The following is a 14,331-nucleotide window of genomic DNA, read 5'->3' on the forward strand; positions in this document are numbered from 1 at the left end:
CAAATACATTGAAGGCTCTTGACTATCTTCATGGAAATCTGATATTTTAAACATAAACCAACTTTTGAACTATCAGAATCCCACTAAGGAAAACGAAAGAAAGAGAGAGAAAGACAGAAGGAAAGCCTTTGAACCATGCTCCAATAACTGAATATAAAATGGGTCAAAGAAATTTTATCAATTGGGCATGCCAAACAAGCAGGAGAAATTTCAACTAAAGTAGTTTTTTTCTTTCTCCCTGTACCAGAAAGCTGCAAAGGCTTGAAAATAAAGTTTTATAAGAATTTGATCTTTGAATATGGCTAACATCACTACTACAGAGACAAGGTGGGTGAGGTAATATCTTATATTGGACCAACTTCTGTTAGTGAGAGAGATGAACTTTTGACCTTACACAGAGCTCTTCTTCAGGTCTGGGAAACTTGCTCAGAGTGTCACAGCCAAATACAAGATGGAACAGTTTGTTTAGCATAAGTAGTTAACACATACTTCAAGGGACCATTAAAGGTGAAGTGGCCGATTAAAAGGTGAAGTTGGTCCAATAAAGATATTACCTCACCCACTTTATCTAATACCCTGGGACCAACAAGGCTAAAACAACACCGCAAATAACATCACTACTGTCATACTATAATATTTCCAGTGGCTGCTTAATGATTTTTGTTTCTAAACAATCTTTCTAGATTATTCTCGAGACCAATTATTCCAAACCTAGACAATCATCCAATTATTTTTCTGTAATTTGATGCAGCACCACAGTCCCACCCAACTAGCTAGACTCAGGCGTGAGAGTGTGGCAGTAGAGGTTCAGGGTACCAGTGTTTCTCCTTTGACCCCACTAAAGAACACTCCTGTCTAAAACGTCCCATAAAACATTCTCCAGCAGCAGTATTCTCTGGTCACTCCTCTTGAACACGTCCTGCAAATGGCCCCAGAACCCACAGGCAGTAAAGCACAATTAGCACTTCTGCTAATCTAAGGGCATGGCTACACTTGCAGATGTAGAGCACTTTGAGTTAAACCAGCCTTCGTAGAGCTCAGTAAGGAAAGCGCTGCAGTCTGTCCACACTGACAGCTTCAAGTGTGCTGGCATGGCCACATTTGCGGCACTTGCAGCGGCATTGGGCATGCTGCATTATGGGCAGCTATCCCAGCATGCAAGTGACTGCAATGTGCTTTTCAAATGGGGGTGGGGTGGGGTGGAGTGTGACAGGGAATGTGTTGTGTGTATGTGGGGGAAGAGAGAGTGGGTTTTTGGGGGGCTGAGAGCCTGTCAGCATGCTGTCTTGTAAGTTCAGACAGCAGCAGACCCCCCCCTCACCTGCCTCTCTCTCTCACACACAGAATTCCACACTAATGGTTGCTTTGTCTCGGAGGAGATAAGCAGCTGGGTATCAGAAATGTAGCTTTCAAAGGCCATATCTGCATTCCTACAGTGATTCAAAAACAATGACAAGAGTGGCCACTTGACTTAAGGGGATTATGGGATGTTTCTGGAGGCTGATCAGAGAACAGTAATGCAACACCTCATCCACACTGGCACCGCAGCCCTCCAGCAGGAGCGCAGCAAACGTTATTCCACTCACCAAGGTGGAGTACCAGCAGCGCTGTAGCCGCGGAGTCAGAGCGCTCTACGTGCCTTGCCAGTGTGGACGGGTAGTGAGCTAGTGCGCCCGGGGCTCCTTTATTGTGCTGTAACTTGCAAGTGTAGCCAAGCCCTGAGAATTTCCGAACATCAACTCCAGTGCATCCTTTGATATCCCAGGGGTGGACTCAAACGGGCTCTGAACTCAAGTTTGTATCCTCTGCATAGAGGTGCAGAGAGTTACCACTGTAAACCTTTTTTATTTTATTTCTTTATTAAAAAGACTGCAAACCAATAAATAACCAAGGTTGACAAATGCGAACTACATGCCATTTGTCACCAGGTACCATCCAAAAATGCCACTAGTACAAGATGACAGGTTTCAGAGTAGCAGCCGTGTTAGTCTGTATTCACAAAAAGAAAAGGAGGACTTGTGGCACCTTAGAGACTAACCAATTTTTTTGAGCATAAGCTTTCATGAGCTACAGCTCTCTTCATTGGATGCTGTAGCTCACAAAAGCTTATGCTCAAATAAACTGGTTAATCTCTAAGGTGCCACTAGTACTCCTTTTCTTTTTACTGGTACAAGATGTGCATGTGAATGAGATGTATCAATTATCAATGTTCTTTCTTGTTGTCGATTGTAGTCTTTATATACCATACCAAAGCTAAGCACAACTGATTACTTTTTCTCCAAATTCATGTTGAAATTCTAGTTGTTGCCCAGTTCAGGCTTCTTTCCATTAGCTTTCCTTCCCATCTAAAACAAACAAACAAACAAACAAAAAAACAACAACAAACCAACAGTCCTCTCCAACATCCTCTCTGATTGCTTCATGACTGGTTTGTTGGGTTTTTCTTTGATACCAGTTCTACTGTGCTCAAATTTCTAGGTGATGCCAAAAACACAGGCACTGATAAGATACACACCCAAACTGCAAAGCATCTTTGGGAAATTAGAGTAATGGGGGTTTAAAAGCAACAAGAGGGGTCCAGATATTAATGTGAATTCCCATGGAGAGGATGCACACAACACAAATGTAGTATAGGGGTTGTTAATCAAGCCACCACACACATCAAATTAAAACAAGTTCATTTTAAAAATACTGTCCTAATATTACTTTTATTACAGGAGTGGAGATCAGGGTTGGGAGTGGAGATAGTTCACAGAAGGATTATTCAGTCTTAAGTAATGGTCCACCTTATTGAAAACAAATTGAAAACCATCAAATTACAAATCATCAGCCAGATTCTTAACTGGTCTACACACCTGTGGAGCTCCAAAACTGCCAATCTAGACGACCTGAGGATCTGACCCTGTATCCATTTCAAGCACAAATTTCCACGTGTGACTAATTGCTCCAGATATTAAAACAGAAAGATTTTTTTTTAAATTCTAATTTATTTTTTCAACATCTGGACTGCTTGTTTACTTTTGCACCTTGCTCAGCAGAGATATTGAATATAAGCTAGTCAGTGTCACTTTTATTGCTTAGTCATTTCCTATATCAGTTTATCTTTCTGGTTCACAGACATCAGCAGGAGACTATGGTATCTGAACTACAAACACAGCAGGGGAGTGTTTAAATCAAAACAAAAGCAATTGTTTTAAAGGAAGGTTCAAATTAGGTTTTCTCTTATTATTTCTATGTCAGTCATGCTTAGGAACCCCAGTCACAGACCAGGACCCCACTGTGTTAGACACTAGAAACACAGAACTGTCATTCCCCTCCAAATGAAATGTGAATTGTTTGCCTAAACAACCTGACCTTCTTCTCTTAACTTGCTATAACCGGCCTATGTGATGTATTACAAACCATAATAGCTTCTGGACTTAGCCATAGTGAATTTTTTCCCAATTTTGGGGCCTAGAATGAAAATCAATGTTAGAGGCTACTCACCTCTGTTATATGCGGGTTGGGATTAAAGCCACACAGGCTGCAGACCACAGTTTGACACTGTGTGCATGTATTGTAATTGGCTTGTTCTGGAGTGTGCAGCAGCAGTTCAGTGCTAGTGCAAAGAGGACAGAAAGTTTTCTTTGGGGCTGATTCAGCAGGTGTGGCTGCAGCTACTTGTTGTTGCTGTGAAGCTTTACCAGGCCCTGGTTGCTGGCCTGATAGTTTTGTAGGTCCTGGTTGTTTTGATGGTAGCTTTGCAAGTCCTGCTGGCTGAGGGGATGGCTTCCCAGGCCCTGGCTGCTGAGATGGTTGTTTAGCAGGTCCTGCTGGCTGAGGGGATGGCTTCCCAGGCCCAAGCTGCTGAGATGGTTGTTTAGCAGGTCCTGCGGGCTGTGGGGATGGCTTCCCAGGCCCAAGCTGCTGAGATGGTTGTTTGGCAGGCCCTGCTTGTTGAGGCGATGGCTTTGCAGGACCTGCTTGCTGTCCTGGTTGCTGAGATGGTTGTTTTGTAGGACCTGGCTGCTGTGCTGATGGCTTTCCGGGAGCTGGTGTGTGGGATGGTGCTCTAGCAGCATCTGGCAGCTGTGGTAATGTTTTGGTCTGGCCTGGTTGCAGTGTTGAAGGTTTCGAAGGACTCTGTTGTTGAGGTACCTGCTTTGTGGATTCTGATTGCTGGGGCTGAGTTCTCTGTGGCCCTCGTTGTTGAGATGGTTGTTTTGCTTGTTCTGATGGAGGGCCTGTTGGCTGACTAGGCCCTGGTTTCGGAGCTTGCTTAGCTGCCCCTGGTTGCTGCTGTTGGGGTGGCAGTTTAGAAGGCCCTGGTTGCTGGGGTGCAGATTTGACAGGCTCTTTTTGCTGAACTGTTGGCTTTGGAGATTGTTGCTGAGTTGGATGCTTTGCATGTCCCTTTTGCTCCTCAGGCTTTCCCTGGTCCTTCTGAACTGCTTTTTGTTTCCTGTTGGCTTCTTCCTGGGCTGCATCGGACTCCGATATCAAATCGAAAGGATTGAACTTGTTTACGACTGAAGTGACTGCACTTAATGGATTGGCCTCAGAGAGGAAGCTAGGCATCATACTTGGCTTCTGATCTTCTTTAAAATCAGTCCTGGATTTAGATTCTCTCAGACTAGTGGAAGAAGGGCTCCTTCCAGGCGACTGTTGTTCTGTCTTCAACACATCTACCGTTCTGCTTTTGCTTAAACTGGATGGAGACTTACCTGGCTGTCTTGCATAGTGGTTTATATCAAGCTCAGGATGTCTGTGGGGAGATAAATACAGTAAAATAAAAATAGTGAAAAAACTAACTATAAATTAGTTGTAATTATTGAACTCTTTGGAAGAAAATATATTTTTTTAAAATGTAAAGAAAAATAAGGTAGGAAAAGTTAAAGATTATGACCACTGAATCTTCAACTGCTTAACTTCAAGCATGTGAGTAGTCCTCAATGGGACTATTCATATGAGTAAAATTACTCATGTGCTTTAGTGTTTGCGGGATCAGGGCTTATTACTAGAAGGATTATCATATTTTTTTTGTTCCAGAAACATTTATCTGAATATTTAGTTGATGTCTGATTTAATATTTAGAAACTAATCTAACAGAAGTACCATCCTTATCCAGAGAATTTTCTTTCAGAAGTCTGAAGCACTACAAAATTAAGCTGTGATTTGCCATTTCATCTAAACCCAGATGATTAACTCTTCACAGTATCTCTTGGGGTGTACAATTCAAACATGGAGACAAAAAGAACAGTAAAAGAGAGAGGTGTTCCATGATCAGCAGATCAAAGCATGGCCATCCAGGAAAAATACTCACATGTTACAAAATATTTATATGTAATTGTGCTCTAGCTATTTGTACCTACTTTTAATGGTGTATTTACAACTGAATATGCAGCAGTGATTCAGGCACCTAAAATCCCAATAGATCCAAATGTAGAGACATCTTTTATTATAGTATTTACACTGACATTCATTAATAATAAAGAAAAAGTATCTTCATTCAGATGAAGCACAAGCTAGCTAAGAGAATCACTTCTTTTTAGCTTTTTCATTAATAGTACTGAAACTATCCTTCTGCCCCCACCTAAAAAAACCAACAACATAATTCATCTGACAACAAAAATATCTATCTTATTCTGCAGGGTTTTTTCCTTCTACAGGTCTCATTTTCCTTTGTTTTATAATAGAATATAGAAGGTTAAGCTAGGGAAAGAAGGGAGCCAAATCCAGAAAATACCTAGAGGTGTAGTATGGTGTTTTAATTGTTACTCTGTTGGTTTGTACCTGGAGGGGATGATATTCTATTCAGTGCTATTGTATTTTAGCTAAAGGGTGACATGTGATGTTCTGTTTTGTGCTATCATTTAGTCTTTCCTGGAGGATATGATATTCTCTCCTGTGCCATCATTGTGATCAGTTTTCAGACATCTCAAGTTAAATATAGTCCCACATTTCCAAACATGTTATTTCTTACTGTACATCATGAAAATCAGGCAGTCATTCATTACAGTTAGCCTATTAAAGAATCTGAGGTCCATGACTACAATAAAAACAAACTAGCAGTACGATAATTTTTAATTAAGAGTTACATCAGAACACTGCCATAGTTATAAATAGTAGTAACATGCTACATTGGATTTCAAACAGCTAATGTTACTAGAAACACACTACTTTAATTCGTGACTATTTTGAGCTTTAATGAATCCCTGATGACAATGAACTACCCTAAGAAAATCTATATGGTAGGCATTTTGGTTCTCAAGATTCTAGCAATTTGCAATTTCACATCAATCCTGACTTGCTTTTTAAAAAGTTATCCAAAACAAGGGTGTAGGGAACAGGATTCCTATGGATGGCTAATTGCTTTTATTGTCATCACATTAACTAGGGTTGCCAGTTTTGGTTGGATATATTCCTGGAGATTTCATCACGACATAATATTTAATTAAAGATTAATGTAACTCCTGGAGACTCCAGGCCTATCTTGGAAGGTTGGTAACCCTAACATTAACTCTGACTAGAAAGCTGCTTTCAGTGCTACACATTTTGTTTTTTTTCCCCAGGATAGCCACATGGATTATTGGGAGTTTTATTATATTAATGCATGACCCATTGAAGTCAATGAGTGTTGTTTCATTGACTTCAATGAGTACTTGATGGGGCCCCTACTTACCAGGAAGAAAGGTATATCCAGAATGGCCCAACCATAAACTGAATCTATACAATGTTTGCAAATTTACTATAAAGCTTTTGCTAGCTGCCAGTCAGGCCTATCTGGTTTTAGTTCCATGCCACTTTGTGGTACATATTGCATTCATCCAAAGATGTAGTGCTTGCTTAGTGAAAATGCACAGGCTTTTATACTAGTAAAGGCTGAGTATGGTTCTGGTATTAATGCTTGCAACTGTTCAAGAAGTTTGAAAGCTTAGGTTCAGAACAGCAAGACCCTAAGAAAAAAAATGGAGGTATGACCATTAACAACTTATGGACATAAATACTGCCTAATGGCTGAGAATATTGAATACCAATGTTTTGAGAAGCAGAATTTGAAGTTTAGGTCAGGAAATATGAGGTAATTACAATTTCTCATGCATGAAATCGGAAGAAATTAATATTTTTTAAAAAATCAACTAATGATGATGTTTCCAGGGCTAACTAATTGTGAACTTTTTAAAGTGGTGTACTCATGAGAGAAGCAGTCAGCCTCTGCCACTCTTATCTGTAGAACACGGATCTCTTAGAACAAGGAACACTGTAACAAAATTGGTTAATAAGACTAAAAAAGCATGAATTGAAAAATTACTGCCTGATGATGCCAGATCTCATGTTTACTGTGCAGACCAGATTTGTTTTGCAATTCTCCATAAATGAATGCTTCTATATGAAGGAAACAGACTGTACCTAAACTGTGGAAGAAAATGACTTCAGAGGACAAATTTATTGAAGACTTTTACCTCTGTAATAATAAACCTGGATTTAGGCCTTTTAGTTTTGGGCACATGAGTGTGGGAGCACAGTTTTTCTAATATTTTCTACACCCATGTAAGAACTGAGTTTTAAGAACAATCAGTTATTGTAGTCACATATTGCCTTTATAGTTGTTGATACTTCTGTAAATCTCAGAACTTAATTTTCATTTTTGTCTGGTAGGGAATTTCCTGTTGCCAAACATTTTTAAATGGGGAGAGGAACTCCATAATTTTTAAAGGGAGGCCGTTTTTGAATTCTCAGGCCCAAATCAAAACTTTCTTCACTCCCCAATGCCCTGATTCTTTTGTTTCTCTTCCTCATTTAGGCCGTGATTCAACAAAGCACTCAGTTTCAGTTATGTAATTATTAGGGCCTGATCCAAAACCCATGGAAATCAATTGGAGTTTTACTATTGATATCAGCAGGCTTTGGATCAGGTCTTTAATAGCCTGAAAACCTTCATGATAAAATTAAACCAAACTATTTATACCATCAATTAAAATTAATTATTTTGAAGCCAAAATAAATTATTAACAATGAACACTAATTAAATAATCCTTCATATTTACAGAAAATATATGTATACAAAAACATATTTCCTGCTGGGCGGCGTTGACTTTCTTAGAGTCAGTATAATCATGCTACTGACAAAAGACTGTATTTATTCTGGAAGAATAAATGCAATACTTAGGAAGCATGGTTCTCAGGCTGGGCTACTTTCACAGCATATACTCTCAAAATACAACAGCAATTTTTTTTGCCAGTGACAGGCGGTTGCTAAACTATTTAATCACATACATAAAAATTAAGTTTACCTAAAAATGAAGTGGCTGTGCTAGAAAGAGATTTGATCATCTAATCCTTTCTGATGATATGGAACAGATCCTCTGCTAGTGTAAACTGGCATAGTGCCACTAACATTCTATGGAGCTAAACTGATTTCCACTAGCTGAGGATATAGCTCATTGTGATTCAGTCACAGTTTGCAGACTACGAACTAAAAGTTGTCTGATTTTCTTCAAAAGTGCTGAGCACCCGAATCTCCCACTGAAGCTAACCGGTGCTACAGTTGTTCAACACTGAAAAATCAAGTCAATTTTATTTAGGTGGCTCATTTTAAGTACTCAGGTTTGGAAAAAAATGGTTTTAGTGCTTATAATAAAATGGTTAAAGTGTCACAATATGCATTACTTGCTCTTATACCAGCTGCTGCATTTCCAGTGACTTGAAAGCATGAAGCCTCAAAAAATACATATAACTACAGGTGTATTTTGTGCAGGTGAAGGGGAAACTCTGTATACTACTACTTATATTGAGTGCTATTACAAAGTCACTAGTTGCCAAGATGTGTAACACAATGGTATACGGAAGATCAGTTCCCTGTTATAAAGGAAATAATGGTGGTAGCTCAGAATCTCAGATACACTGTATAACAGTTGGTATATGTTGTCCTTAGTATGGCAACCACTGTACACTAAAAACAAAACTCCATTTGTATAAAACAAAAATCTAAAAACCAGTGCAGTAAGGGCACCATAGCAATGTGATACTGTGCAGATACTGAGCCTAAATTTCAGCATCACCACCTGAATCATTTCAAAATGAAACTGGAATAAGCCGGTTATGAATGTATTGTTGGGAACAATCCTGCATTGGAAAATAGATGGACTAGATGACTTAAAAGCTCTTTCCCATCTCTAATTTCTTTGCTCACATAGGATTACTCTTCAAAGCAACAGCCTCTGGAAGAGCAAAAAAGTTTGAAGCTAAGGAATCTCAGCATCACTAAACTAGTCAGTTGCTTAAGTCAAAGTCATTGTGAGCCTGATCCAAAGACCATAGTAGTCAACTGAAGGACTTCCATTGAAATTCATGGATTTTGGATTAGGCTCTCAAAAGTCAGGCTTCCCACCTTTGTCAGAGAATCCCAACAGCAGCAAAGAGCAAGTAAAGCCACGGAGCGAAGAATGGATACTTGGTAATACAGATAGGCATGCAGATACTGTGGTGATGAGCACCAGTATAAAACTCTGAGATATGTTATCATCTACCCTAACAAATCATCTTTTTACTCAGCATAGCGAAGCACACCTGATTATTAAAAGGTCCAATTTACCAAATACAGACAGGTTTTATTTTAATGAAAAGTGAAATTAAGTTATACAGCTATAACAATCATCTAAGGGTTTCCAGTTATCCCAGAACATAATTTAAGGGTAACAACTGTCGGCAGATATAAAGATGTGGCCAAGTAAAATCATTTTAGCCACCCCTAACAATGTAATGGGAATGTTTATCTTCCTTTGTACTGGCAGGTTAACTTGAAAACAATAAACTTTTAAAACCTGTGTGTCTTTGTGGTATCCCAAACTGCTACACAAAAGGGAATTTTGAGCTTGATTATGCACCCCTGGAGGAGTCCTCATTGGATTCAGTGGGGGCCAGGGCAGGCCCTAAATTAGCTATAGAATTATATTCCACACAAACTTTCATTTTTTGTCCATTCTTAACAAACATGCAAGAGATATAGGATGAAACCTCAGTTTCAAGCAAATCGGAGACAAATTCATCCCAGGTGTAATTCCACTGACCTCTGTGGAGTTCCTCTAAGGGTGGATTTGGTCCAATCCTCCTTTTTTGTGTTCTCTTAGCATTCACTTATACAAGCCTGATATTATATAAACTGAACTGGCATTTATCTGGCGTGAGGTCAGTACACCACAAGAACCTGTGGAACAGGCAGTCAAAGGAGGTTCCTTTTTGTAGCCTGCTTCAAGACAAACAACACACCCAGCCCTTGAAATTGTAGGCTCCAAACTAGCTATACCTGGATTGTGGTCCTGAGAAAAGGGCAACTTCAGCACCATGGACAAGGGAAAGGGAAACCTCTATCTTCCCTGACCATAATGTGAGTTAACACTACTACTGACTTACAAGCACATAAAGATAAGTAGTATTCCCTTTTGGGGCAAGCAACGGATTTGGGGTAGGAGGGAGAATAAGGAAGTAAATTGTTTTAGCTTTTAGATATACATGAAGAGGTGAAGTCAAGCCCACACAAGACACGGAATCACTATTTGACAATACAGTCCATGCTCCCTATTTGTCTTTCCCCCGTCCCCCACACAAAAAATGAGAAAAGACATAAGGGAGGACTATATAGGCGTAAATAGAGAGCCTTTGGTCTTTGACTATTTATATAAATCGATTGTTACTAGCAGAGGCAGATTAAGACTTTCAAATAAAATAATGCCCTAGAGTTTAGGAAGATTCAGTGAGACTCCATCGGTCCAGTAGCAGCCGCTACAGAACTGCTCGGTGTGGGCAAAGCTCTCCTGGCTCCTAAGCTAGCTCGGGGGAGCGCATCCCAAGCCTTTATACCCCAAACCCCCCAATTGTTCTTATCTGCAAACCTCCGGCTCCCTTGTCACCGAAGCTAACCAGCCCCTGGGTCTGCTCCAGGAAGGGGGGTGGGGTGAGGCGGATTATTCCTGATGATTAGAAACCCTCGGAGTGGGGGGGAGCAGAGGCTCCACCCCAGGGTCCGTACCCACGCTGCCTCCCCATCGACTCCCCGCCTGCACCATGCACCGCCCGCTCCTGATGCAATGCACCGGGCTCGCAGGGCTGCGGCCGCGGCAGCAGCCCCCCACCCCGCCGGGAAAAGGGAGCGGGGTCTCGGCGTGCCTTTGCATGGGAGGCGGCTCCGCGCTGGCCGTGCCGGGGAGGCTCCCTTTGGGCAGCCCCTGCGCCCTTGACATGACAGCGGCGATCTGTCTCCTCTCCTCCTCGCTGAGCTGGCTCAGGTCCGCCTCCACGCCGGCTGCCAGCCCTTGCCCGCCGCCGTCCCCGGCCGCCGCCGGCCCGGCGGGGAGCCCGGCCAGCGCTTCTCCCCCCTCCAGGCTCGCCTCGTTGCCCATGGCTGGCGGGCTCGGCTCCCGACAGGCGAGCTCTCGCCGCTCCTCGGCGCAGGCTGGGCGGCTCCGGCCCCGGCTGGGCTCGCCCCTGCCCCGGTGGGGAGCGGGGCAATCAGTCCTGGGCGGCGGGCGCCGCTGCCTGCATGGCTCCGGGGCGCTGGCTGCGGCCGCGGTGGCGGCTGCCGGGGCGAGAGAGAGCGAGCGGGCACCCGGGCGATGCCAGCCTAGCTCTGCCGCCGCCGCCTCCCCGCCGAGCGCATGCTCCGTGCCGAGCGCAGGTGGCTCCCCCCCCCTCCCCGCGCACACAGCGGCGGCCCCCGCCTTACCCGGGCAGTTAAAGGAGACGCGGAGTCCCAGTGCGCCGCCCCCCCCCCCCCCACCAGCCACACACACACACACACACACACACACACAAGGGACCCCGCCCCCAACTCATCACCAGGCGTAAGTGCCGCAAAAAAGCTGCATCTGGCACGGGGATCCAGACAGTGTGGGGCTCCCCCCCCCCCACACACACACACAAACCACCCTGATTCATAGGCAGCCAAGTGTAGCTGCTCCAAATACATCCCCAGACCCGGAGATATACCCGTGCCGGAACTAGCGGTGCGGCCACACCCCCTGGCTTGAAGAGGTTTCCATCCTACTCAGAGTTTACCGTTTGGTTCAATGGCTCTTAGCAGCCCACTGTAATAATTGTTCCAGCGCCCTTGAGGGCAGAAGCAGCCGCTCAAAAATCCCAGATCCACCCTTCTGGGTTCTGCGAAATTTTTGGCCCCATCTTAGAAATTCCACAGCTGAGAAAGGGATCACAGCTCCTACTGCAGTGCAGGGGGCGGGACAGCTCAGTGGTTTGAGCATTGGCCTCCTAAACCCAGGGTTGTGAATTTAATCCTTGAGGGGGCCATTTAGGGAATCTGGGGCAAAAAATTGGGCATTGGTCCTTTTTTGAGCAGGGGGTTGGACCAGATGACCTCTTGAGGTCCCTTCCAACCCTGATATTCTATGATTCTACCTTCAACACCTGGACCCTATATCACCCCAGTTTGTTGTTGTTGTTGTTTGTTTTGGAAGCTGTTGCAGTGGGTTATGTCAGGGCTACTCTCTTTATGTTGAAGAATTTAGAGGGGAGGGGCTAAAAATTGGCTGAATCCACCTGCTGGCTCCATATTGTCATGGCACTTTTGCATGATGAATTAGTCTGGGTTTATTTTACTTTATTTTGATGCACTGGGGCATTTAGATTTGCTCACCCTTATGGCATTTTAGGGTGTTAGGAGTTGAGTTACTGTGTGTCATAAAGCAGCATCACGAGTGGCTAAAATGTCCAATGCTCAAACAATAGTTCTTGCCACGGATGATGCAGGAGTCAATTGCAGGGCCAGAGGATGAAGCCAGAACACTACTCGTGCCTGACACCTGCTGTACTTTCCTCTTCATACTCTTCACTTTCTTCTTTCTCAACCACCTCTCTTCAGGGTCTTTGACTCCTTTGTGCCACACAGTCCTCCATTGCAACCTATTGTTCGCCATATCTTCCCAGCTTGCGGAGTTGATGTTGAAAATTTTCATGTCCTTTTTTGCAAATGTCCTTAAACCTGAGCCAAGGTTGTCCCAGTGGTCTTAGAGCATCCACAAGTTCTCTGTATGGGAGAGCCTTTGGAATGTATCCATCTTCCATCTGGTACAGATGAGTAACCCAGTGGAGACATTTGTGTCTGAGAATAGAGATTAGACTGGGTAATTTCACTTTCTCAAGTACTTTGGTGTCAGGGCCTTTGTCTTCCACCTGATATTTAGAATATGGCAGAGACAATGTGTGTTGAAGGTATTTAGCCTTCTTTCATGCCTGTTGTAGATAGTCCAGATCTTGCTACTGTACATCAACATGCTCAAAACACATGTCTGGTAGACCCATATCTTGGTGTTCAGTATCAGTTTTCTGTTATCTCACACACACTTGGTCAATTGGCCAAATATGGTAATTGCCTTTCCTATGCAAGAATTAAGTTCATCATAAGAGAGGTTATCTGATACATCTGATCCTAGATAACAGAACTTGTGCACAACTTTTAATGTGATGCTAGCTATTAAACTTCGGGTGCAGCCAACACACCTTGTACCATAATCATTGTCTTCTTCAAAAGTTCTTCTTCTTAGAATCACAGAATATCAAGGTTGGAAGGGACCTCAGGAGGTCATCTAGTCCAACCCCCTGCTCAAAGCAGGACCAATCCCCAGCTAAATCATCCCAGCCAGGGCTTTGTCAAGCCTGACCTTAAAAACCTCTAAGGAAGGAGATTCCACCACCTCCCTAGGTAACACATACCAGTGCTTCACCACCCTCCTAGTGAACATTTTTTTCCTAATATCCAACCAAAACCTCCCCCACTGCAACTTGAGACCTTCACTCCTTGGTCTTTTATGTGGTTAATTTTAATGTGTTGGCAACAACTTTGTTTAGTACAATGGAATTTCCATAGTGAAAGTCTTATTTGGCAGCATACAAGCACGTGGTCTGTGTCACAGTCTACACTGAGAAAACAGCAAGTATGGAGAAAATCCTGTAGGTGTTTTCCACAGGTTACAATTAAATCTGGTGCCAGATCTTGAGTGTCTCCACAAAACCATGTGGCAGTGACTGCCTTGGAAGTAGGTGTTGGTAATGCACAGCCCTTGATGGGTGCAGAACTTCAGTAATCTTTGCCCATTGTCATTAATTTTTCCTTCTCCATGGTGGCCAATGCATAGTGGCTAGGTCTTGTAATCTGAGCCAACTTTAGCTTGCAGTCTTCCAGTAGCAGTGGTAGCTTACTACTGACACGCCGAGTTGCTGAAAAAGACCTTCTCTTCAGAGATAGAACGATGTGTTGGGGTGTATATAGCGATGTTAGCAAAGTCTCCTGTGGTAGATAGTCTTAGTAATATAATATGTTCTGATGTTGCAATGGGACAT

General features: G+C 43.0%; 1 protein-coding gene across 5 annotated transcripts in view; it reads right to left on the reverse strand.

Annotated features, from left to right (window-relative positions):
* PCLO (piccolo presynaptic cytomatrix protein) overlaps positions 1–11,588 on the reverse strand; it is a 537,772-nt gene extending 526,184 nt beyond the window's left edge. For 3 of the 5 annotated variants that reach the window (XM_048836504.2, XM_048836503.2, XM_048836502.2), the window contains exons 1-2: positions 11,146–11,584; positions 3,487–4,744 (exon numbers count right to left, since the gene is read on the reverse strand). In XM_048836504.2, the coding sequence (XP_048692461.2) occupies positions 3,487–4,744; positions 11,146–11,378 (1,491 nt within the window). In that variant the 5' untranslated portion in view covers positions 11,379–11,584. Of the gene's footprint in view, positions 1–3,486; positions 4,745–11,145 lie in introns of all 5 variants that reach the window. The other 2 variants (XM_048836501.2, XM_048836505.2) reach the window with 2 other exon arrangements.
* Positions 11,589–14,331: the final 2,743 nt, after the last annotated feature.

This window comes from Caretta caretta, chromosome 1 (genome assembly GCF_965140235.1).
Source record: "Caretta caretta isolate rCarCar2 chromosome 1, rCarCar1.hap1, whole genome shotgun sequence".
Taxonomy (NCBI): Eukaryota; Metazoa; Chordata; order Testudines; family Cheloniidae; genus Caretta; species Caretta caretta.